Source organism: Macaca nemestrina, chromosome 9 (assembly GCF_043159975.1).
Source record: "Macaca nemestrina isolate mMacNem1 chromosome 9, mMacNem.hap1, whole genome shotgun sequence".
NCBI lineage: Eukaryota > Metazoa > Chordata > Mammalia > Primates > Cercopithecidae > Macaca > Macaca nemestrina.
The window spans coordinates 11,809,709-11,836,696 of NC_092133.1; the positions used below are offsets into that span (position 1 = coordinate 11,809,709).

Consider the following 26,988-nt stretch of genomic DNA (forward strand, 5'->3'; position numbering starts at 1 on the left):
ATTACACGTATGAGCTACTGTGCCAAGCCAACATTTAACTCAAAGTTCCTTTTGGTCAGTAACTTCCTAAAACTTATCTCAGATCACAAAATCATACCATCATACAACATTGGAGGTGAAAGGATTTTAGGATTATATAGATGAATGTCTCATATTTAAAGAATTAATTAATTTGCCTAAGGTAACATGAGTAGTTAGTGGCAGAGCAATGTCTGAAATTGCAATGCTTTGGGTTTTTTTTTTGTTTGTTTGTTTTTGAGATGGGGTCTCACTCTGTCACTCAGACTGGAGTGCAGTGGTGCCCTGTTGGCTCACTGCAACCTTTGCCTCTCAGGCTCAAGCAATTCTTCTGCCTCAGACTCCCCAGTAGCTGGGATTACAGGTGTTTGCCACTACTGCTGGCTATTTTTTTTTTTTTTTTTGACACGGAGTCTCGCTCTGTCGCCCAGGCTGGAGTGCAGTGGCGCAATCTGGGCTCACTGCAAGCTCTGCCTCCGGGTTTGTACCATTCTTCTGCCTCAGCCTCCTGAGTAGCTGGGACTACAGGCACCCGCCACCACACCCGGCTAATTTTTTATGTTTTTAGTAGAGATGAGGTTTCACCATTCCCAGGATGGTCTTGATCTCCTGACCTTGTGATCCACCCGCCTTGGCCTCCCAAAGTGCTGGAATTACAGGCGTGAGCTACCTCACCTGGCCCCGCCCAGCTAATTTTTGTAGTTTTAGTAGAGATGGGGTTTCACCATGTTGGCCAGGCTGGTCTCCAACTCCTGACCTCAAGTGATCTACCCGCCTTGGCCTCCCAAAGTGCTGGGATTACAGTCATGAACCACCGCGCCCCAGTCTGCAGTGCTTTTTATACTAGACATGATGTTGCCATTGGAAAAAGTTAAAGTGGGCCTCAGTTAAAATATGGAGTGACTGACATCAGTGAGTGAATTGTTCATTGTAAGCAAATTTTCCAGGCATTGGAAGCGTTTTTATTGCTGAGATATTATGTACTCTAATCATTTAAAATGACAATGTTCCCAAAACGTATTGTGTTCTTCCTCACCTTCTCAAACAGAATGCTGAGCAGGACTTGCCTGTTGATAATGGCTCTCGTATTTTCCTAGGAATATTCTTCTGTTCTTGTTGTATTTCCGCGTGCCATGGGCCACTGCTTTTCTCTCTAAAGTTACTCTGTTGTCCCCTTTATCCTTTCTCTTTCTTGCTGACAATTCTTGTGTTAGTTTGTCTAGTATTAGCATTTCTTCCCTTTCTAATTTGTAATTTCTTAATATGTTCGTTAAAATATTGAGCACCTGCTATACGTCAAGTGCTGTGGAGGCATTTGGTAACTCTTTAATCAGTGAGTAAATCAGATAAAGATCTCTTGCTCTCATGGAGCTTGCATTCTGGGGGTTTGGTTGGGGGAAAATGGTCAGAGATAGTTATTAAACAATAAGCATAATACATCAGTAAATTATATAGTAGGTTAGCAGGCGGTGTTATGGGAAAAATAGAGCAGGTATAAAGGAGGGTTGGAAGTATTGGTTATTGGCTTGGAAACTAGATCACCAAGTTTATTGTTTAAGTAAAGTTACAGTCAAGAGGAAAGTGGGAAGAGGAGCTTGTGGGACTCTTCTGTAAGTTGGGAATATAAACATTAGGAAGTGCCTTTTTTGAGTCCTCATTTTCACCTTTATTGTTTTTTTCTGGGTTTTGTCTTTGATTTGAATGTCCGAAGTTCTGGAGTAGCTTGATAATTGACCTCTGCTTAAAGTTTAGCTTTATATAACAATAATTATTACAATTAATTTGAACATACTTACAATGTTTTCTGAAATTTGAGGATTAAGCCCGTGAAATGGGACGTTAGCTGTCAAATGGAATGCTTGGCATGAAATGGATGCTGGTTCTTGATTAACCTTCTGCCTGAGAACAAATGTGCCCAGTGATAGACTGTTTGGCTTGAACGGTGTGAAGGTGATATCAGTACTACCAAACAGTGCTTGCTATGTTCACAGTTCCATAATTTTGGGTCAGGATATTGTTGACATGAAGGCTGAGTAGCATCCAGGGTGAAAATGTGAACTCTAACTAGTCATTTCTGCCTTAACTCTTGTCTCCTCTACTTACTACCTGTGTGGCTTTCAGCAAGTTCCCAAGTGCTCAGCTCTCTTCACTTCAGGTTCCTCATTTGTAAACATGGGAAGGACCTACAACACAGTTTGTTGTGATAATTACATAAGGTTATACTTGTAAAGGTGCTTGGCCAAATGATCATCGACTGAACTTTTGTTACTAGGTCTGGATGATGTTATTAGGAACTATCAGAGATACTGAGGTCAAGGGCAAGTAAGTGATCCTTCTGGTTACCCAGTCAGCATTTGCACATGAAATTATATTTTTCTTGGTTGTTTTTTCTTTTTAATTCAAATATTTGTCTGAATTAAAAGGACATATATTTTAAATTTTAATATTAAAATCAGTCTAGTCAAAGAAAAAAGTAATATTCAAAACCACTCAGTTTGATTTATCAACATATAATTTTAATCTTTGAGAGTTTTTAATATTTTAATTTATCCTTTTATACCACATAAAACCTGTAGGCCAGGCATGGTGGCTCACGCCTATAATCCTAGCTCTTTGGGAGGCCGAGGTGGGCAGATTGCCTGAGCTCAGGAGTTGGAGACCATCCTGGGCAACGTGGTGAAACCCCGTCTCTACTAAAATACAAAAGAAATTAGCTGGGCGTGGCGACATGTGCCTGTTGTCCCAGCTACTCAGGAGGCTGAGGCAGGAGAATTGCTTGAACCTAGGAGGTGGAGGTTGCAGTGAGCCGAGATTGCTCCGTTGCACTCCAGCCTGGGCGACAGAGTGAGACTCCTTAAAAAACAAAACAAAACAAAACAAAAAAACCTGTAAAGAATTTTTAATATGTTGATTCATCTATTATACCACATAAAACCTGTAAAAGATATCATTTGGGAAAAGATTTATTTATGATTTTCTTTCCTTTTTTTTTTTTTTTTTTTTTAAGAGACAGGATCTCACTATGTTGCCCAGGCTGAAGTGCAGTTGGTTATTTGTAAGTGTTATGATCACTGTGCACTATATCCTTGAATCCCTGGGCTCAAGTGATTCTCCTGCCTCAGCTTCCCGAGTAGCTAGGACTACAGTCACGCTATGGTGCCTAGTTTCTATTAATATATGTGTATTTCTTAATTGCTTTACCTAGAACTGGAGACAAAAGAACTATAGGTGTCCTGTTTTTTTATTCTAGTGGTAGAGCTTCTTGTTCATACAGGAGCAGATCTCTTGTTTTGATAAATTAGCTATATTGGGGTACTGTAATCCATAGCATTACTTTGTGCTTGTTACACTGACGTATAAAAATACTATATGCAAGAGTCTGAAGAAGTACACAATGCCCAGCAGAGTGTCTGGAATGGAGTAGAAGCCCAGTGAACATGTTTTGAATGAATGAGCAGCTGAGTTGACTACTTTTAAAAAACAGCTGGAGAGAGAATTCAGTTGTTGCCAAATTGAAAGCTACTTGGGAAGAAAATAGTGTTCTTGAAACTTGTGACATGAAGCAAAAAGGAAAATTCAAATGATGTCATAAGCTTTTGACAGTTGTTCTACTATAATAAGTAAAAGCTGCTTTTAATTTCCTGAGTGAGAGTGTTGAGCAATTTACGTACAACGAGTTAAGCACATTTTAGTGAGTGCAAAGCTCATGTGATAGGAACAACTTTGCTGTGAGTGCCATTTGTCTTTCGCTTTTGTATTTTAGGTCTGTTTTTCCCATTAAAACTGAAGAGCATCAAGTTTTATGACCTTCTGGTAATCACTTGACAAGTGAACAATAGTACCTTTTGATGGCTAGTCTAAACAAGGAAAGTTTGTATTTTCACTGTGGTCATTCATTTTATATGCCAAATAATTTTAGGTAACTGCCTGTATGATTAAAAAGCAGTTGATTTTCATCTAGTCAGTAGTAGTTAATTATAAAAGTAAAACATGTATTACATATGGTTATTTATCCAGAGTATAATTCTGCCCGAATATGTAAAAATAGGGAATATATTTGTATAGGTCTCTAAATATTTTTTTATATATATTATATGTATATATGTTTGTTGGCTTTTATGTGACTTTTTTTCCAGAAATAGCTCAAAAATTTATAATGGCTTTCATATTACTTTTTCCTGGAGTGTGGAAGAATGCGATTCTTCTATTCAAGCAGTCATATAATCATTTAATTTGGGGCATGTTCCATTCACTGTGCTAGATACTAGGGATGCATAGATGAATAAGACATGTTTAGTTCTTGCACATTTTAGCCAACAAATAAAATCTAAAATAATAAGTGTCTTGTCTTTTCTTTTTTTTGAGGCAGGGTCTCCCTGTATTGCCCAGGTTGGAGTGCAGTGGCGCGATCTTGGCTCACTGCAAACTCCGCCTCCTGGGTTCACGCGATTCTCTGCCTCAGCCTCCCCAGCAGCTGGGACTACAGGTGCCCGCCACAACGCCCAGCTAATTTTTTTGTATTTTTGGTAGAGACGGGGTTTCACCGTGTTAACCAGCATGGTCTCGATCTCCTGACCTTGTGATCCGCCCGCCTCGGCCTCCCAAAGTGCTGGGATTACAGGTGTGAGCCACCGCGCCCAGCCTATAAGTGTCTTTTCATAGCATTGCATTGATGTTAAAATGTTAAAAATTATTAGAAATACATGTACCTGACAAGATGTGGGCATATTCAAACTTGCTTTAAATCAATTGGTCTGGTAGGTTATGCAAGCAGTACGTATAACCATTATCAATATGTTTATGTTAATATAGTCATTCTTAATAATCAAATAGCTAATACCATATTCCATTTTTATTACTTTGACCAGACGGTATTAAAAACAAATATTGTCTTTATTGTGGTTTCCTGCTAATTTTGATTTCTTGGTTTTGTGGTATTTTCTGTTTATCCCTAATTTATGTTATTTGGATTTTTGGAAGACACCCAATTTTTGAAGGTTAAATTGAATGATTTTGCCTAGCTTAGTGTAGTTTCAGTGATACCTGGTTTTGTTCTCCATATTTCTTGGTATGTATTCCTTGCTCCTTACAAATGGTATGTGCTGGAAGTTTTTCTGCAGGAAGCTAGTGCTTGGAGGACATGGATGTTCCCAAGAAGGTCTAACAAGAAGGGGACAGGTTTTTACTTCAGCATTACTGGGTCTTCCTTATGGTGACTGCTTCTCTCTGTTTATAGAGTCTCTCCATGACCAGATGACTTAATTCTATAGCGTATCCAGAGGCTGTGAAGAGACATGGGAGAAAGAAACGATTATGAATATTCATTTACTCATTGATGAATTACTCCCATTCACAAATGAATGGATGCATTTATTCATTGAATTCACGAGTAATTGAATGCATATAGACATTTAAGTAGCAAATATTTGAGTCTCTACTTTGTGCCAGGCATTGTTTTGGACTGAAGATGTAGCATAGGGAACAAGATAAAGTTCTTGCCCTCAGGGAGACTATGTGCTAGAGAGGAAGATAAATAATAAGTATGCAATATAGTGCCAGAGTAATGTGTGCTAGATATGTGAAGGGATAGAGTGAGGGACAATGTGGTGGAAGATGAGAATAGATAAGGATATCAGGAAGAGGCTCAGGTAAGGGAAGCTCTTCGACAGACACCTCTATAGAGAGCATGCACTTTGTGCATGGCTGAGGGAAGTACATTTTAGGTAGATGGGAGAGTACCTGATGTTTTCAAAAAACATCTGGGACCCTGACGAGGCAGGAACACAAGTCATGGTGGCATCTGTCTTCTTGATGATTTCTGTTGCTTGTGAAAGTTTTTTAAAAAAAATCCCTACCTATGCTTTTTGCCGTTTGTTAGCTGAATTTTTCAGTATCGTAAAATTGTGTATTTTGTTGTAGACTTAATCTTTTCTTGTTACCTAAACAACTATTTGTCACCTTATTTTAGTGTTATTTTAGTTAAGCTGAGACTCTTCTTGTTGGTATCTCTGGATTTTATTGCTTTCTTGTTGAGTTCTGATTAATGGTATTGTTAAGTCCTTGGTATAATGAAGGGGAACCATAGATTGGAAAAAGTTTTGAGGTTCTGATGGTAATGTAACAGTTTTGGATCTCAGTATGTAAAAGAGGTGGACTAGATAATTGCTAAGATATATCTTAGCTGTCAAATTGTGTGCTTTCACTGATTTTAGGAAAAATCCCCAGGTGGAACTATACAGTTTTTTCTTCTTTTTATATTCTTTTTTAAAATTAATTTTTAAGTTTATAGTGTAGTAAAGTGCATAAATCTTAGGTGTATAGCTTGTTGGTTTTTTTTTTTTTTTTTTTTTTTTTTTTTTTTTGAGGCACAGTCTCGCTCTGTCGCCCAGGCTGGAGCACAGTGGCGCGATCTCAGCTCACTGCAACCTCTGCCTCCTGAGTTCAGGCAGTTCTCGTACTTCAGCCTCCCAGGAAGCTGGGATTCCAGGCGTGTACTACCATGCCCGGCTAATTTTTGTATTTTTAGTGGAGACAGGATTTTGCCGTGTTGACCAGGCTGGTCTCAAACTCCTGGCCTCAAGCAGTCTGCCTGCCTTGGCCTCCCAAAGTGCTGGGATTACAGGTATGAGCCAACGCGCCTGGCCAAATTTTTACTTATGTATATGCTCTTATAGTCACTGCTCAGATTAAGAGAGAACATTTTCAGCATGCTAGAAGGCTCCCTCATGGCCCTTCCCAGCCAGTATTTTCCTACTCAGAGGTTAACTACCCTTCTATCACTGTAGATTAATTCTGCCTGTCCTTTAGCTTCATATAAATTTATCATACAGCATACACTATCCTGTCTTACTTAACATTCTGTGTGAAATCCATGTGGCATATAGCAGCAGTTTTCTTTCAGTGCTATGTAGTATTGCATTGTGTGGATACAGCACTATTTATTAATCTATTATTGCTGGGCATATGTGTTGTTGACAGCTTTTGCCTGTTATGAATAAAGTTGCTGTGAACATTCTTGTACGTATCTTCTGATGGACATAACACTAATTTGTCTTAGATATATACCTGGGAGTTACACTGCTCAGCCATAGGGTAAACATCTTCAGCATTTATAGAAATGTGGCCAGTTTTCCAGAGTGCTTGTACCATATAAACATGCTCGTTGTCCCACATCCTCATCAGTATACGGCGTTGTCTGATGCTTTAGTTTTAGCCTTTCTGGTGGGTGGATGGTAGTGTTTGTATTGGGGTTTTAATTTGCTATTTGCTGATGTCTAAATAGGGAACTTTTTATGTATTTATTGCCATTTGAATATGTTCCGTTTTGTTAAGTCTTTAAGAGTTTGCCCCCCTACCTTTTTAAAGTTAGGTTCTTGTGTTTTTTCCTTATTGACTGAGAGAGTTCTCTATATTCTCTGATATGAGTCTTTTGAGATCGATCGATCTATCTATCTATCTATCTATCTATCTATCTATCTATCTATCTATTTTTTCTAAATATCTTTTCCCAACCTGGAAATAACTATACTCCATACCTAGGAAAATATTATTTTGGAAGAATCTAATATTGAAAACCTTTGAGTTTTGGTACATTTCTAAACACTCAGCTTGCAGATCAAGAATGTCAGCAAGTGATTTAAAGATTGCTCTTGTATAAAATTTCGGCCTCAGTGTTTACTTTCAAAAACCAGAAGGCGTTTTTTCTCTTAAACATACTTGTAAAATTATTTCCATACTTCTTATGAGATGTTTTAGTATTTGGTGCTGGTATTTATTTAATGCAATTAACACACAGGCCTTAGATCATTAGGGTCCTATGGCAAATTATCTTCCTGTTAGAGGAGCAAAGGATTCTGAAATCAGCACAGAATGCCACCAGCACCGGAGTCTTTCTTTGGTGGGTGTTCTGTTTGATGACTTTGCCAAGAACCTGTTCTTCTTTGTGTTTTTATATGAACTCTGTTATGGTGATTTTGTTTGCTGCTGATAATGTTGAAAAGCAACACAATTTTTAAAGATTCCGTTCTTTTTGACTATAGCTCTTTAAGATATAGAATTGTTATACTGTTATCTGGATTTTATAGATTCATATTGCAAACTTAACAGTTTAATTTTAGAAACAAACTAGGCTTGAAGGTAGTAAATAAATGATATTTTAACAAGTTTATATGGATATCATTGATGTTAATAAGTATAGAGCCACCATTTCTACTATTTATAAAATATATGATGATTATTATAGTGGATATAAGAGGTAGATATTAGTGAATAACCTAACTACAACCCAAATCCCTGTTGCTGTTAGAAATTAGGGAGAAAGCTGCAAAAAATAGTAAAAGGATATTTATTGAAGTAGCTCATTAATTAGGATGTGTTTTAGCAAACTTTGAAATCAACATTTAGAGCAAAACATTTATAACTAGCTCTGTATATTAGTGTTTTATGGGCTTTTATGATTCTGGGCAGATACTAGAATTTTCAAGAGGCATTTTATTATAGTACGTCTGTGGCATTGCTTTGAGCATTTGCCCATAATATCACCAGGAATATTATTGGGTAGGGACCAGAACTCTTAAACGGGGGAAAAAGAGGGTGAATAATTCATTGATAGTATTGGATTTTCTGCCATTTTTGAGAGCGCCACACTGAGTGTTTTCAGTGAGCAATTCTAGTAAGTACAGATTGAGGAAAACAAGTTAGAACTGGTAGGGACCAGTGTTGCCTAAAATGAGCTTTGTGGAAAATGGATTCTGTGGAATGTTAATAGATATTATACGAAATTAAAAACAAAAATCTCTAGGCATGTAACTTTGGGAAGCACTTGACTGAGGCTGAAGTAGAAGAGTTTTTTGTTTTATAAATATAGGAAGGTGCAGAGCCTTTAATATATCAGTGTAGCCTCCAATTCACTAAAGTAAGGAGGAAGGGGAGGTGAGGCCGCTATATAGTAAGAGCATTTCCTAAACTTAAGTAGCCATGGAATTGTTTTTCAGAGAGTGTCTTAGGAGCCTGCCATGCCACAGGATACCATCTGGGGAAGGTGGGTTGGCTGAAATCCTTTTACACATCAAAAACCAAGGCCCCGTAATCCCAGCACTTTGGGAGGCTGAGGTGGGCGGATCACCTGAGGTCAGGAGTTCGTGATCAGCCTGGTCAACATGGTGAAACCCCGTCTCTACTAAAAATAAAAAAATTAGCCGGGCATGGTGGCAGGCGCCTGTGATCCCAGCTACGCAGGAGACTGAGGCAGGAGAATCGCTTGAACCTGAGAGGTGGAGGTTGCAGCGAGCCGAGGTCATGCCATTGCACTCCAGCCCGGGGGACAAGAATGAGACTTCATCTCAAAAACAGCAACAACAAAAAACAAACCCCAACCCCAAGGCCTAAATAACTCAAGTGGGTAGACCTAGTAAGATTCTAATCCTCGGGCAAAAAGGGAGATGTAATGCTTCAGAAGACAAAGGTTTAACTATGTTAGAGTGTAAATAATATTTTTGTTGTCTTTTTTTTTTTGAGATGGAGTCTCGCTCTGTCACCCACGCTGGAGTGCAGTGGCTCGATCTTGACTCACTGCAAGCTCCACCTCCTGGGTTCACTCCATTCTCCTGCCTAGCCTCCCGAGTAGCTGGGACTACAGGCACCCACCACCACGCCTGGCTAATTTTGTGTATTTTTTAGTAGAGATGGGGTTTCACTGTTTTAGCCAAGGTGGTCTTCATCTCCTGACCTCATGCCGCCCGCCTTGGCCTCCCGAAGTGCTGAGATTACAGGCGTGAGCCACCGTGCCTGGCCTTGTCATCTTTTAAGATGTTTTGAAGCTTAATGTCTAAGGTGCCAAGTGTAATCAGAAGACGTAGCACAAACAGCCCTTTCAGGTACATTGCTTACAATTGGGACAGAGAATAGCTATAAAAAATGAATTTAGGGAATTACCTGAATCTGCCCTTTTTACTCCCCACTAATAGGTTAAATAAGATCTTCTCAAACCTTAGTTTCTACTCCTTGTTAAATACAGATTTAATTCTCATTCTTTCGATGACTTTTTAAATAGGCGCTAGCTGTGTCTTTTGGCTGCTTTGAAGGTTTTATTTGTCTGCAATGAAATGTGAAACAAAACTTTTTTCTTTTGTGTAGTCAAATTAATTTCTTAGCGTTGTAGATTTATCAGAGACATTCTTGATATAAAACCTAGTTTTGCACTGCCTTAGAACTACCGGTTATTTATAGTGTAAATATGTGCCAGAAATTGAACAGGGATGGGAAGGGAGTCTAAAATGTTATTTACGTTGACATAATTTAGAGTCATAACTGAGTTAAGGCTTCCAAATTCCTGATAGAAGAATTTAGTATTTTACATTGAGGTGTGATTTAGATTGATAATTGCAAACTTTTTAAATAAAGGTTTTATTAGATTATAACTTAAAATAATCAGCCCTGTCCCCTGATAAATTATAGGACAGTAGGTGGAAGTGGAGTACAATAACTGAAAGGCCCAGGAAATACAACCGGAAGTGTATATTGTTAGTGTGAGGAAATTTTGGATAATTGATATGACTAGTTACAAGATTTGGAATTTTACTTTGGCAAATAGAGACACACCTCACTGATGTTCCTTGGGTTAGGAAAAAAAATGTGATTTATCTTTGTAAAATTTGCCTTTTGGCGTTGAGTGTCTCCTTTTTCTTTAAAAGATAGGAATTTAACCACGGTTACTTATTAAACAGATAAGGCATTTCAGGAACAAAGTGTCTTGAATTATCTGTTGAATAGTTTATATTACAAAGAGAAAATAATTACTATTTTTCTGGGACCTTTTTTTTTTTTTTAACTCACCAAAAAGGAAGTCATTACATCCAAATTGCTAGGATCTTTTGACAAAATTAGCAATGTGTTTTCTTTGGTCCTTATTCCCACCACCCCTGTACTTAGAAAAAGAACTTACTGATTGTAACTAATAGGAGGTCTAACTACAATTTTGTGCACTTGGAAAATGGTTTAGAAAATTTCGGTAAGCATTAAGTGCTTCTTTTTTTTTTTTTTTTTGAGACGGAGTCTTGCTCTGTAGCCCGGGCTGGAGTGCAGTGGCCGGATCTCAGCTCACTGCAAGCTCCGCCTCCCGGGTTTGCCATTCTCCTGCCTCAGCCTCCCGAGTAGCTGGGACTACAGGCGCCCGCCACCTCGCCCGGCTAGTTTTTTGTATTTTTAGTAGAGACGGGGTTTCACGGTGTTAGCCAGGATGGTCTCGATCTCCTGACCTCGTGATCCGCCCGTCTCGGCCTCCCAAAGTGCTGGGATTACAGGCTTGAGCCACCGCGCCCGGCCGCATTAAGTGCTTCTTTGGAGGGAATGAGAAAGGATTATGTTATGAGTCAGGCTGCAGATGATGACTAGAACAATGGTACCAGGCTTGGTAAGTGAGAATACTTCAAGAAAAGCAAGGTGAGTAAGAAGCTGTGGAGTGTGAGCGCTGTCTGTGTGTATCCTTTTTCTTTTTAGAGGCCTAAAGGATTTCAAAAATGGTACTGATGCCTTTTATGCCTGGATTCTAAATATAGACCATAATTCTTACATTTTTTTAAAAATTCAAGACCTGACAGAATAATTGGCATTTAGAATTTTTATAAATTTTATCAAGTGAATCAAATTGATAGTGTTACTAATATTGTTACAAACAGGAATCTTAGCTGTTAAGTTTAAAAAGCCAAATATGCAAGTTATTCCTTTATTCAGCTATGTTAAATCAAGAGACTTCCTAAAAGTAATCTTTAAAAGTGGGTACATAGGGAGATAAAGAATATGGCTATGTTAACCTCTGATTGTTATTAGAATGATAACATTGTATGCCCATCTGCAGAATCAGATATTTTGTAAAACATATTATATTTTTTATTTATTACGCCCAAGTATTTTGAAAAGGATCTTTCTCTTAACTACTAACTTTGCCCATTATTTATTATTAAGTAGTCCTATTAATATAGTCATATCAGACAAATGATATTAATGTGTGCTACCATCTGTGTGCGGCCATAGTCTTTTTTTTTTTTTTTAATAGACTTTACTTTTTAGTAGTTTTAGGTTCATAGCAAAATTGAGCCACAGTCCTTTTTAATACCGATCAGACATCATGGTAGTGATCGTTAAGGAATCTATTTCTGCTTTCAATTGCAGTGTATATAGAAAATGTATTTTGCAGTCTCATTTTTTATAATTGTTTTTTCAAAGTATTACCATTTCTACTGAATATAATATGTACAGTTTCATTATGAAAGAATTTACTAAGTAACTGAAGTGAAAAAACAATGGGTTTTACTGATGCACTAATAAAGAGATGGCATTTTTTGAAATCTTTTTCATGTTGTGGGAATAGGAGTGTCAATGTGTGTCTTGTGATTTGTTATTCTGTTTTTACTGCTTTAGGATTGAAAACTTTTACTTACGTATTTCACATTTTGGCGGCTTCAAGCAGGGTGAGAATTTTTTAGGTCTGTTTTGAAAAAGCTGTGACACAAATGTTGGACATATACACATGCCAAAAATGTGTATAAACTGTTGGAACTTCAAGGAGACATTAGTTTTTATAGACAGCATTTATATTCTTGTCTTCATTGTTATTTAAAGTAACTTCCATCCTAATTAATGCATCAATTACTACTGAACATGACTTGCTTATAAATTCAAAAGTATGTGTATAATATTAACATTCACTTTTGGGGAAAAGTGTAGAACCCTTCAGTATCAAATTTCTGATTTTAAAATCAAAATTTACCATGCCTCATTTTTCTCCACTGTTAAAACTGGCTAGGCTTTGAACTGGCACCTTTTATTCTTGGGAGGAAGGGTAGAGATTGTCTCAGGTTGGGCTACAATGAAAGAATCCAAGGCCACAAAACTTGCATTTTAAATTTCAATAAAATTATTTGCTTCATGTCAGCATTAAGAAATCTTAAAATTTTGGTATACTTTGCACTTTCAGAAAGTTATCTTAAGAGTTAATATAATCAAACTGCATATTGATATATAAATTAAGAAAAAATTCTTACTGTTTGCATTTTTTTTTCTTTTCTTTCCTTTTTTTTTTTTTTGCTTCCTACTGAAGTGTTTACATTTTGATATACTGTCAACTAGGGCCTAAGTGATACTATTTAATTGAATGGCTTTGGTATGCATTAGTGATATTCTAAGAATATATTTAGTGTTTTTGGTGGGAGTATGTGATATCTTTTTAAAACTTATTATAGAAAACCTTAAACATTTACAAAGTAGATAGAATCAGGTGATGAACCCTAATCTCTTGTCCTCACTCATTTAATATCATGTCTAGTCTGTTTTATTTGTTTTTTATTTTTGGGACAGAGTCTCGCCCTTGTTGCCCAGGCTGGAGTTCAGTGGTGCGATCTTGGCTCACTGCAACCTCCACCTACCAGGTTCCAGCAATTCTCCTGCCTCAGCCTCCCAAGTAGCTGGAATTACAGGCACCTGCTACTACACACAGCTAATTTTTGTATTTTTAGCAGAGACAGAGTTTCACCATGTTGGCCAGGCTCGTGTCGAACTCCTGACCTCTCTCGGGTGATCCACCCACCTTGGCTTCCCAAAGTGCTGGGATTACAGGCATGGGCCACCCCACCCAGCTAGTCTTTTTATTTTATACTACTACATTTTACTTTTCTCCCTACTTCTCCAATGATCATGAAGGGAATCCCAGATATCTTATAATTTCATTGATAAATATTTCAATGTGTAACTCTGAAAGAGAATACAAGTTATTTGTATTCCCTGTGAGTACTAGCTTTGTTGTGGAGAGGAAGTTCATGAGTGCTTGGAAACAGGCCTGTCATTGTGTTTTATTGTAGTTAATTTGCATTTAGAAAGATCAAGAGTGTGTATTATTTGGGTGTTATTACAGTAAATCTCAAAGGATTTGAAATGTTGAATCTGTAAATAACATCTCTGAAAACATTATGAATTACCATCATGTGTATGCATGAAGTTATGTGACAGTCCTCATTTCAGAGGTATCCTACAATTTGCTTTGTCATTTGTTTCTGTCCCCCTCTATAATCTGTTTATTTAAATGCTGATCATATAGCATTTATTTTCAGGTGATATTCTATATTCCTCTATGTGTGTCATAAAAAGAAAGAGAAAGGTGAGAGAGAAGGGAGAAAGGGAGAGAGGAGGAAGGAAGGAAGGAAGGAAGGAAGGAAGGAAGGAAGGAAGGAAGGAAGGAAGGAGGGAGGGAGGGAGGGGGGGAGGGAGGGAGGGGGGGAGGGAGGGAGGGAGGGAGGGGATATGGGACTGAGAAAAGAGAAAGATCAGAACAGGGTAAAGACCACAGATGAGATGCCAGATTGTGGAGCTAAAACCTCACCTTCTCATTCTCACTCACCTGACCTCTCTCTTTGTCTTTCCTCTCCCCTTTTCTTGGTCTCCTCATTGGTTTGTATCTTCTTCTCTTGGCATTTACTGAACTTTGCCTGTCAAATTTAGGGTCAGGAAGATTGCTGATTTTTTTCCTTAAAAGGTGTTTTTATTATGTAGGAGTTGTGAGATAAAATTTAAGCAAACTATTTTAGGACTGATTTGTTGTGCTTTATGTGCTTTTATACAGAGTTTTAAGAATGTTTATTGAAAGGAATTCAAGTAGTTAGGTGCCTCCTATGGACTAGGTTGAACCTTTCTATTCTCTGGATGAATTTTATGGACGCATGAATTTTCTATAATCTTTGGGTTCACTTTAAGTGGATTTACTGGAAAATTGTATAATAATTTTTTCTTTTTCTCTGTGTTTGTTTTTGCTGTTTATTTACTGGATGAAACGGATTCTGTTCAAATTTGACTCTGCAGTTCACAAGATTCCTTTGCAGTTCACCCTTGGAGGTAAGAGTTACTCACTGACCTTAATATTAGAATTGGTAATTGAACACCATTATTGACATCTTTCATTAGGCATTTATTTGATAATTTAGGAGTGCTCATTTTGGTGTGACACATATATTCTTCAATAACAGTAATGGAGTGAGTTACTGCCCGCCTTTTTTTTTTTTTTTTGGATAAAAGTTTCTAGAAGTTATATCAGTAGCAATTCACCTTCATGACAGGTTATTGCCTCTTTTTAAGTATATTTTCTTTCTCAATAAGTAGAGAGAAATCAGTCCTTTATTTTAAAGAGCCTTGTTGTATCGTCATTACTCCTGTTTGTTTAACAGCAGCCTTATGTTCTATAAATTGCCATGGTATTAAAAGAAAGCTGGAAAAATCAGAGGCAAAGGCTGTCTTCAAGGAAGTTTCAGTTAGAGAGAGCACTTTAAAATCCATGAATTGACAAGAGAAGAGCAAAGTTATTGAGCTGCTATTATAACAAGGCAATATTCTGGGTTCTTCATTCACTTTTTCATTTAATCCTCATCATGGTTTTCAATGTAAAACTGAGAATCCAGTGATAAAATTGTGAGATAAAGAAAAACTATTAGATATTTAGAGAACTAGATATCGTTATGAGCTGCAGTTGCAGAAGAACTTGTAGATGATCATTGAGACTTGGAAAAGAAAGTAGAGAAAGGGTGGAAGCAGAGTTATGTGAAGAGGTAGTGGGACTTAGAACCAAAACCGGGTAAGAGCTTGCCTTCACTTACTAACCATATGACATTGGGTAAATCACAACTGCCCTGAGCCTCATTTTTCTTATCTTTTTTTTTTTTTTTTTTTGTTTTTTTTTTTTTGTTTTTTTTTTTTTTGAGACGGAATCTCATGCTGTTGCCCAGGCTGGAGTGCAGTAGCGCGATCTCGGCTCACTGCAAGCTCCGCCTCCCGGGTTCCTGCCATTCTCCTGCCTCAGCCTCCTGAGTAGCTGGGACTACAGGCGCCCGCCACCGCGCCCGGCTAATTTTTTGTATTTTTAGTAGAGACGGGGTTTCACTGTGGTCTCGATCTCCTGACCTTGTGATCCGCCCGCCTCGGCCTCCCAAAGTGCTGGGATTACAGGCTTGAGCCACCGCGCCCGGCCATTTTTCTTATCTTTTAAATGCAAATAATAATTCCTACCTCTCAGATGAGGTGATGGAAATGGGAGCAGTTATAAACTATGCTAGTTACATCATGGCACTATTTTGTGTTCTCCTCTTAGGCTTCAGCTCCACGCGATGAGACTCTGTTCCTTGCCTTGCACTTGTCCTTCCCTTTGTGCCTATTGTTTATTTCATTTTATGCTTTTCCCATTCCCAACTTGTTCAAATCACATTCCTCTTCAGGGTTGAGCCTCAATACCGTGTCCTTTCTGAGACCATTTCCGCTTTTATAACATTTTATTTGATTATTGAGACTATTACTGCTGATAATGTGGTGTGGCCCACAGTGGCACATTGAAAACGTGTGGTAGCCAGCTGAGTGGTCACCAGGAGAAATGGACCAGACCAGTGGGGGTAGTCCCATCCAGACTTGGTCACATTGTCTAAGTATCCAGGATCAACGGGGAAGCAGAATGGTATAGTGGAAAGAGCCTAGGCTTTGAAATGAGAGAGGCCTGAGTAGCCCACGGGCAAGTCATTGACTCCTGAGCCCTTTTTCCTGATCTAAGAACGGAGATAATAATACTTACAGGGACATTAAAATTAAATGAGATGATCTGTGGCAAACACTGAGCACAGTGTCTGGCAGATAGAATTTTAATTAAGAGTTAGGTGTAAAGTGAAAACCAAACCATAAAAAGTTGAAAACAATATAAGTTTTATAGCCTGCTCTATAGTTATGGAAGCACTTTCTCACTTCAAAAGCAATGGAAAGTATCAAAAAACAGAGTGAAAAAATTAATTTGATTATGTAAAGACTCATAATTTTGTACATGAAAACAAATGTAGCTAAAAGGTAACTTGGGTAAAGTATGATGAAAGGGTTATACTTAATGTAATGATCTTCTAGAAGCAATATGAATTTCTTTTTCATAAAATTTGGTTGGATTTTTATCAGGTAATTGATAAGATAAAATACAAATGGTAATAAATGTGTGTTAAATGTTTAATCCTATTAATAATAAAAGAAATGCAGTTTAAAATGACAGTGATCTACAATTTTATTTTAATCTATCAAGATATCTTATTTTTTAAGTGAATGCTTGACAAGATATAATGAGATGGGATGTTTATGAACTTCATCCTTTCTAGGAAGCAGTTTGGTCACATACACTAAAAGCTTTATATACATCCATACCTGTGGTTGAGTAATTGTATTCCAAGAATCACTGTCAGAGAGTTCATCAAAGATGGGGACAAAACTTGCATTAAAATGTTTATGACAGCATTATTTATAACTGTAAACAATCTAAATGTACAACAGGAACAGGTCAAATAAATTATGACACAGCCATATGATAGACCACCCTACAACCATTAAAATGGAGATTGTGAATATGTGTTCATGAGTATATATTGATGAATAACACATACAAAATACATTTGATATATTGAGAGGTAAAAGCGTGATGCAAAATTATACATGCAGATCTCAGTTTAAAACAATTTAAGTGCACAGAAAAGTAGAAAGGAGATGCACAAAATGTTAACAACTACAAAGTGCTGTTTTATCCTTTACTTTTCCAGTAAAGGGCCCACAGTAGGTAGAGGTGCATTGGTAGCTTTTTGGTAATGCTTCTTGTAATCAGTGTTTGGTGATGTACATCAGGGGAGTCTCTTTGATTTGATGTGGAAACAGCGTCTAACCTTGGAAAAAAGGGGCTGGCAGGAGCTTAGATGAGATAATGTTGATAATGTGTAATGCTGTGCTCTCATTTTAGCCAAAGCTTAGAGGAATGAACAGGAATAAGGGTTTTTAGCAGAAGGCAATTAGGCTGGGTTGGCTTTCCTATACAGGGACCAATAAGGAGGCTTGAGCTTGATGTCCACTTTACTGGGGCAAGTAGCAATTTAAGGCTGTTACTCACCAATGGCAAAGATACTTCTCAGTAAATCTTAACAGTTGACATCTCTCAAATGTAAGCTCATTGAGAGAGGACCCTGTTTTTCTTGTTTTCTTGTTTTCATTCTTAGTATAAGTAGAACATAGTAGGCACTGAGTCAATAAATATTTGTTGAATGAGTGAATGAACAAATGAATGAATGAATTTTGTGGGGCTGAGACTGAGAGTAGCAGTCTTTCATCCATAATTTGGCAAGACTCAGCTAAAAGTAGACAAGTTTCAGTATTTACATTTTAGTATGGTTAACAGTCTGTCTTCCCAGTTAGATTGTAGCTACTTAAGATTGAGAGCTTTGTCCTTTGTAATCTTTGGATGCTCTCAGTTATAGATAGGTCTTGGAGTGTACCTAGAGTACACTAGCTGCAACTAGAGTATATAGAGTATACACACACACACATATATATATATATATATTTTTTTTGATACAGAGTCTCGCTCTGTCACCCAGGCCGGAGTGCAATGGCACAGTCTCAGCATATTGCAGTCTCTGCCTTCCATTTGAAGCAATTCTTCTGCCTGAGCCCCCCAAGTAGCTGGGATTACAGGCGCCTGCCACCATGCCTGGCTAGTTTTTGTATTTTTAGTAGAGACGGGTTTCACCATATTGGCCAGGCTGGTCTTGAACTCCTGACCTCAAGTGATCCACCTGCCTCGTCCTCCCAAAGTACTAGGATTACAGGTGTGAGCCACTGTGCCCGGCCACAAAGATATACTTTTAAATTACATATTACTACTCTTGTTAAGTATTGGGAATATATGTGTGGAAGCTTCAATCTTTGGTGAAAAGTAGAAGGGAAAGTATCCAGAGTTTAATGATAGTTTCTGTCTGCTTTCATCACTTAATGATCTGGAGTGGTATTTACCTTGGTTAATTATCTTTTTTATTACTGGGTTTATGACATTGGAGAGGAAGAAAAATCAAAATTAAAGATGACCAATATAAGTCTCCTTTCTTGATGGGAAATATTTTGCAGGCTTTCTGTTGGTATTTTTCTAGTTTGCAGTTCCACAGGGGCCACTTGAGGGCTTAAGTTTGTGGCAGCTACCCTTAAGTCTTCACTAGCAGCACTAAGCCGGGGGCTGCTGTTCCTTTGCCACCACATAGCGCCTGAGAGCCAAAGCAAAGGCCAGGCAGGAGAGTGTTGGGAGTCTCTGAATGTTTAATTTTGCCATTAAGCTTATGACTTATCTGGAGAAGAAAAATTACAAATATGGTCTATACCCAGCACCTTCTTTAATTTTGAATAGAAGTCAAATTATTCTGGCAGAGATGGTAAAATACATGAGAGTTGCAGTTGAAAACAAAGCTGACTTTAAACTTCACTTTCTCCACAACGACTACTGTGAGTGAACCATGTCCCTTTGTTGTAAGTCCTAAACAGTTAACTGCCACATGAATCTAATGAAATTGTCAGGTTATAGTAATTACATCAGTAATTTGATATGTTGTCATTTGAGTGGACCATATGTGGAAAGTCAGTTACTTCCCTCTGTGGGGCTGACCCTTTTACATTCCTGTAAGCTGAAGACTAATAGAGCTCATTAAGCTTTATGGGAAAAGAGCTTTTATCACCTCGTCAAGTCAGGCAACATATTTCCATTAGATCCCTAATTTTGGGTGGCTCTGTAGCTGCTGATATGTACTCCCCTGCTAGGCTTACACCGGACCCTGGCCTTAACAGACATTTTTATTGACATTTCTAAGTCTGAATTACATTTTGTGTGGCACCACTTACAGATGTCTTCAATTAAATGTAGGTAAATAAAAGGGATTATATATCAGAGCTCGAAAGATTCTTGAATTTCTCTTCTGAGTCAGACTTTGCCAGCCAGTCCAGTAGGGCGCAGTCTCATTGTCACTTTTGTAGGTAGAGAGCTATAGGAGAGGCATTTATAACAAAAGTTAAACCAGGTGTGAATGTAGGTCACCGAGGTTTCTCTTCAGGTGTGTCCTTCTGTTCCTTCATTTCAAAATTTTCTGTATTAATAGGATAATAGCTTACTGTTAAGTTAGCACCTCTATTGTAGGTACTGTGCTTTCCACTCTCCTTATTTTAATTCTTACAGAATGTCAATGAGGTCGATATTCCCAATTTTCTTATGAAGAAAACTGAACCCAGAGAGGTAGACTAGGTAGGTGCTCAATATCACAGCTACTAGTATGTGACAGTAATCACAAGATAGGAAGGAAGTAGAATGTGGTTAAGATTCTAACATTACATGAAGTGATATGATAGTATTTGAAAGAAGACAGTGATTAGTTAGGGAGTATTTAGTAAGCCCCAGAGCAGGGTTTCTCAACCTTGGTACTATCAGCATCTTGGGCTGGATAATTCTTTGCTGTGAGGAGCTGTCCTGCACATTATGGGAAGCTTACCATCTCTGGCTTCTGCTCACTAGATGCCGGTAGGACCCACCCCCCTGAGTTGCAACAAAATGTCTCCAGACTTTGCTAAATGTCCCGAGGGGAACAAAATAGCTCCCTGTTGAAAACCATATCCCTAGAAAAGCCTTAAAAAAAAAAGTACCAAGAGGTATTGTTAATAAGCCAATTTAATGATAAAATGTTTTCAGTCTAACAAAAGACAAGAAAAAGTGAACAAAAAACATGTGGGACAGATAGAACAAATAGCAAGAAGGCCCAATTAAATTCAACCCTACTGATTATGATGGTACTAAATACAAATGGTCTAAGTGAAAACTCTGCTTCATGGTAATTTCTGTTTCTGAACGTCTGCATGTTCAACACCAGCCAATGGTCATACATCGGGGTCCCCAGTTCCCAGACTGAGACCGGTAGTGGTCTGTGGCCTGTTAGGAACTGCGACACTCAGCAGGTGAGCAGCGAGTGAGCGAGCGTTGCTGCCTGAGCTCCACTTCCTGTCAGATCTGGGGTGGTATTAGATTCTCATAGGAGTGTGAACCCCTTTGTGAACTGCCCATGTGGGGGAGCTAGATTGCGTGCTGCTTATGAGAATCTAATGCCTGATGATCTGACTTGGAACAGTTTCATCCCTACACCTTCCCCTTCTCCCCTCTGACCCTTGTCTATAGAAAAATTGTCTTCCACAAAACCAGTCCCTGGTGCCAAAAAGGTTGGGAACTACTGTCATACATTAACTAATGAGCTTTTTGGGAACTGAATTTTAAATTTTTAAAATTTGAGTTAACTTAAGGCTAAGTGACCACATGTGGCCAGTGACTATACTATTAGGGCAGATTGAAACATTCCAATTACAAGTCAGAGATTGTCAGGCTAGATAAAAGGAAAAAATCAACATCCATCTTAAACACGAAGACGTGGATGGGTTAAAAGTAAAAGACTAGAGTAAAACACTACTATACAAATACTTATCCTAGGAAAGCTGGCTCATGCCTGGTCCTAGCAACTCAGGAGGCTGAGGCAGGAGGATCACTTGAACCCAGAAGTTTGAAACCAGCCAGGGCGACATAATGAGAACCCCCATCTCTAAAAGAAAAACAAAAATATTAGCTGGGCGTAGTGGCGTGTGCCTATAGTCCCCGCTGTGAGAGAGACTGAGGCTGTGAGAGAGACTGAGGCTGTGAGAGAGACGGAGGCTGTGAGAGAGACTGAGGCTGTGAGAGAGACAGAGGCGGGAAGATCATTTCAGCCTTGAAGTTTGAGGCTGCAGTGAGCTGTGATTGCACCACTGCAGTTCAGCCAGGGCAACAGAGTGATACCAGTGGATCTCTAAAACTAAAAATGAAAAAAATTTAAAAATTAAGAATTTTAAGTCAGAGTGACTGTATTCTTATCAAAGTAGACTTCAGGGCGGCCGGGCGTGGTGGCTCATGCCTGCAATCCCAGCACTTTGGGAGGTCGAGGCAGGTGGATCACAAGGTCAGGAGTTCAAGACCAGCCTGGCCAATATGGTGAAACCCTGTCTCGACTAAAAATACAAAAATTAGCCGGGTGTGGTGGCGAGTGCCTGTAATCCCAGCTACTCGGGAGGCTGAGGCAGGAGAATCGCTTGAACCCGGGAGGTGAAGGTTGCAGTGAGCCAAGATCGTGCCACTGCGCTCCAGCCTAGGTGACAGAAAGAGACTCTGTGTCAAAACAACAACAACAACAGCAGCAGCAGCAAAACAAAGTAAATTTCAGGGCAAAGATGGAAGAAAGAGTGACATTTCATGGCAGTAAAAAGGTCAGTTCATCAAATGAATATGCAGTAATTTGAAATGTGATCCACTTAACAGAGCCTCAAGATAACAAGAAATAGACACTAATAGAACTGAAGGGAGAAGTATAGTAGTTGGGGACTTCAGGACAACCTTCTCAGTAATTGATAGAACATTTAGATAGGAAATTAGAGTAAAATAGGAGGCATGAACAACACTACAACACAGTACGCTCAAGAGTAGCAGTGCATGGGGTGTTGGCTAGCCATATGTATACCCCCCTTTAATTGCATGCAAATTAAGGAGTGCATTATTCAGAAATCTCTGGAAAGGGGGTAGTAACTTGCGAGTGTCGCCATGGTCTTTGTAAACTGTCATGGCACTGGTGGGAGTGTCTTATGCCAATGAACAACAAGGGCAACAAGAGGACACTTTTGATGCCATCTGCTGGTTCGTGTTGGTTTTTTCATTTCGTTCTGTCGGGACCGGCAAATAAGTCCTACAGGTTTCCTACCTCAGTAGTATTTGTTTGGCTGTTAGGAAGGAAAGAGGCCTGGCGTGTTAGCTCATGCTTGTAATCTCAGCACTTCGGGTGGCTGAGACAGGTAGATCACTTGAGCTCAGGAGTTTGAGACCAGCCTGGGCAACATGGCAAAACTACGTCTCTACAAAAAAAAAAAAAAAAAAGAAAATTAAAAAAATTAGTCAGTTGTGGTAGTGTGTGCCTGTAGTCCCAGCAATTCTGGAGGCTGAGGTAGGAGGATCACTTGAGCCCAGGAGTTCAAGCCTTGATCACACCACTGCACTCCAAAGAAAGAAAAGAAAGAACCATAGGAACCTAACCATCTCTTGAGTCTGTCAGTGTATGAAGTATCATTGCTTGGAGTAGCTGTAGATATCAAGGTCTCTCCAATGGCTAGAATTCAGAAGGAATGGCTGTTACTCAAAACTGGGTCCTGTACGTAGCTTGCAGAGGCAGCAATAAAGGGACGAGGTGGACGAAAGGTTGAGTTGTTAAGCTGAGGAAGGGAGTTAATTTTACTGAATGAGGAGAACACCGACAATAAAATATCCAGATAGCTGGCCCAAATTCAAGAGTAGTGGAGATAAGGCTAGGAAGAGGGCTGAGCTGGTGAATTGGGGGAAGCTTTTACCTGCTTTCTGGTCTAAGGCCTGGGAGAATAATTGGCACTCTGCTCTTGGTACTGAATTGAATCAGAAGGGGAAAGCTAGGCTGTGGCTTGATCCATTGGGCAAAAACAGAAAATAGGAGTACATTGTTGTTACTCTAGTCATGAGGGCTTACGGTACTTCAGTTAGTTTTTGGATGTGACCTTATAATTGAGTCAGTGTAAGTTGCAGCCATATATCACATGATATCAACTGGAAGTCTTTTCCTAGAAACCAATCCCATATGATAAATGTACCAAAGTTGATTCTGAGAATAAAAGAAAGTATACTTAGAGTAGAAAACTAAACATTAAATTAAAAAATGCCAGGAGTTTCCTGGCTGAAGATTTTCCTGCTTGGGGCTTGGATTAGTATAGGCATCTTAAAATCCAAGGCATTCAAGACATCTTTTGGCTGGGTCAGTCTTCCTTTAGCAAGTAGTGGTGTTGCTGCAAGCACCTTTCAGTTGTGTTGAAAATTAGGGTCATCTGCCTTGACAATTTTCATTGCCCATTAGATGTGCATGAATGCTTCAGAAAATGTTTGAATAGTAAATCCTGGGGTGGATTAGTTTCCATGGGGACGTCAGTCTTGTTTGATGTTGGCAGTCATTGAGTTCTCAGTCGGGGTTGTCACTCTGGGATGTATTTTTCCCTCATAAGAAATATTGTAAAAGCAGGAGTCTCAAATTGAACTGACGTTAAGTAAGGGCTCACATAAGGACAGTTACTCTGGGTTCTCAGGTGCTTACTAGAGTGCTTAATAAACATTGACTTGTAGAATTGAGAAGTTTGGAATTCTGTTACTTAGCCTTTTTGACAGTGCCTCACTACAAGTCTTTTTGTTGGAGAATTAGGATTTAAAATAAAAGGAAATGTCAAAGTAAAGAAAATAAATAACAGCATCCTGATATTTATCTATTTGTTCTGCAGTAAAAATGCAGAAGTAAATTTCTTATTTCTGTCCAACTTATTAAAAACATTTACTGTACTTCCTTTCTCAATTACATAAGCTTGGCAAAGTTTCTTTAAAATTTTTATTTCATTGCTTCTAGTATTAAGTTGTGAATGTCGGGGTAAACCTTTTTGCTTTCATGGAGACATTTAAATTCAAAGAACGACGTCATTGAGAAATACATTTCTTTGTTCATTCTTTGGTTTAGTAAGTGGCTAAAATCTCTTACCTCTTATGTTGACTAGAGCACGTTGATACACTGTGATTGTGTGTTGGCATGGTGGACTGCAGAAGCAGTGTCCAGCGAGGCAGACACTGAACTGAGAGGTGGGAATTTCAGGCTTTGGTCTTTCCTAGCATTCCCCTAAATTGCCTTTGTGGCCTTGGGCAAGCCCCTTAGTCACCCTGACCCTTCCTTTTCTCACTTACAGAGTAAGAGTATTCCAGATAAAGAGGTCCCTCAAAACTAAGTGAACTTAGCCAACATGTCAACACGTATTATACCGTTTTCTTATTCTTAGATATCATGACCAAACCCCATAAAATTCACTTCCCCAACCTACTATACTTTCTCAAGTTTTGTCTCCACTATGCTGTTTTGTTCTGTAATAAGCTGCCACTTTGGAATAATCCTACTCACATTTTCCTTAAAAAGCAAGTCTTTTTTTAAAAAATTATTTTTTATTTTTTGAGATGGAGTCTCACTCTGTCGCCCACCCAGGCTGGAGTGCAGTGGCACGATCTTGCTCGCTGCAACCTCCGCCTCCCAGGTTCATGCGATTCTCCTGCCTCAGCCTTCCGAATAGCTGGGATTACAGGCACCTGCCACCATGCCCTGCTAATTTTTGTATTTTTAGTAGAGACAGGGTTTCACCACCACGTTGGTCTTGAACTCCCGACCTCAAGTGATTCACCCACCTTGGCCTCCCATAGTGTTGTGATTACAGGCATGAGCCACCACGCCTGGCCTAAAAATCAAGTCTTACACCATTACTCTGCTTACACAAATGTATGTCTCTTATTTTTGCCCTTAATATGGCCTGAACCATCCATATTAATTACATCTCTTAAGAAAATAATAAATTTTCTTTCATAGGGAGAACTGGGAGGTAGCTCATTGAGAAGTAACGTTTATATGAGCATTATAACAGACTGAGAAAGTTTGTAAATGTCACAAATTTCACAACTTTCTTACATACCCTTTTTTTCTTTCTTTTTTTTTGGAGACGGAGTTTTGCTCTTGTTGCCCAGGCTGGAGGAGTGCAATGGCGCGATCTCAGCTCACTGCATCCCCCACCTCCCAGGTTCAAGCTATTCTCCAGCCTCAGCCTCCCGAGTAGCTGGGATTACAGGCATGCACCACCACGCCTGACTAATTTTGTAATTTTAGTAGAGACGGAGTTTCTCCATGTTGGTCAGACTGGTCTCGAACTCCCAACCTCAGGTGATCTGCCCGCCTTGGCCTCCCAAAGTGCTGGGATTACAGGCATGAGCTACCACACCAGGCCCTTACATATCCCTTTTATACATTCTTATGTACATTTTAAAGTGACAACGATGAGCATGTTTATTGACAGACCCCAAAGATGTAGCTATTCTGTAGTATATAAAGGAAAAGTAGGTAAACTTCTAATTATGGTCATTATTTTAGTGTTTGTTCCTACTTAGAAACTATTCAGGTATCCAAAGATTATTTAAGTTGTTGATTTACATTAATTTACGTTTTAAAATTACCTAAGGATCTTCAAAATTATGGTAAGACAACCCAAACCAAAATATATAAAAATGTTTGTCATTTGTTCAGCATCACGAGGGGAAACACAAAGCAAAACCAAAATGAGATATTACTTCATACCTATTAGGTGGACTATCATCAAAAAAATGGAAAATGGTAAGTGTTGGCATGGTTGTAGAGAAATTGGAGCTCTTGTGCATTGCTGGTGGGAACATGAAATGGTACAGCTGCAGTGGAAAAATGTATAACAGTTCCTCAAAATATTAAAAGTAGAATTACCACATCATCCAGCAATTCCACTTGTGCATATATACACACACAAAAAAATAGGGACTTGAACAATATAGCAGTGTTCAGAGCAGCATCATCCACAGTAGCCAAAGGTAGAAGGACCCCAAGTATTCATCAGTGGATGAATGGATAAGCAAAATGGTATATAGAGATGATGGAATATTATTTAGCCTTAAACAAAGAGGGAAATTCTCAATCACACATGCTGGATGAACCTTGACAACATTATGCTAAGTGCAATAAGCCAGTAACAAAAGGACAAATATTATATGATCTACTTACATGAGGTACATAGAGTAGTCAAGTGGCTAGAGATAGAAAGTGGAATGATAGTTGCCAGGGGCCACGGAGAGGAGAGAATGGAGAGTTAAGTATTTGATGGGTACATAGTTTCTGTCTGGGATGATCAAAAAAATGATGGATTGCATGGATAGTTACATGATAATGTGAATGTATTTGATGACACTAAACTGTACACTTACAAATTGTTAAAATGGGTACCTAGGTTGATTCTGTTTCTTTGCCGTTGTGAATAGAGCTATGATGAATGTATGAGTGCCTGTGTCTTTTTGGCAGAACGATTTATTTTCCTTTTGGTATATGCCCAATAATGGGATTGCTGGGTCAAATACTAGTTTTAGTTCTTTGAGAAATCTCTACACTGCTTTCCACAGTGGCTGAACTAGCCCGTCAAAGGTGGAGTGGATAA

General features: G+C 38.8%; 1 protein-coding gene across 10 annotated transcripts in view; it reads left to right on the plus strand.

The window, feature by feature from the left end:
* The window catches only part of LOC105469721 (arginyltransferase 1), a 187,798-nt gene that overhangs the window by 45,743 nt on the left and 115,067 nt on the right, over nucleotides 1-26,988 (plus strand). For all 10 annotated transcript variants that reach the window (XM_011721223.3, XM_011721242.3, XM_011721207.3 and 7 more), the window contains one exon: nucleotides 14,866-14,898. In XM_011721223.3, the coding sequence (XP_011719525.2) occupies nucleotides 14,866-14,898 (33 nt within the window). The remainder of the gene's footprint in view (nucleotides 1-14,865; nucleotides 14,899-26,988) is intronic.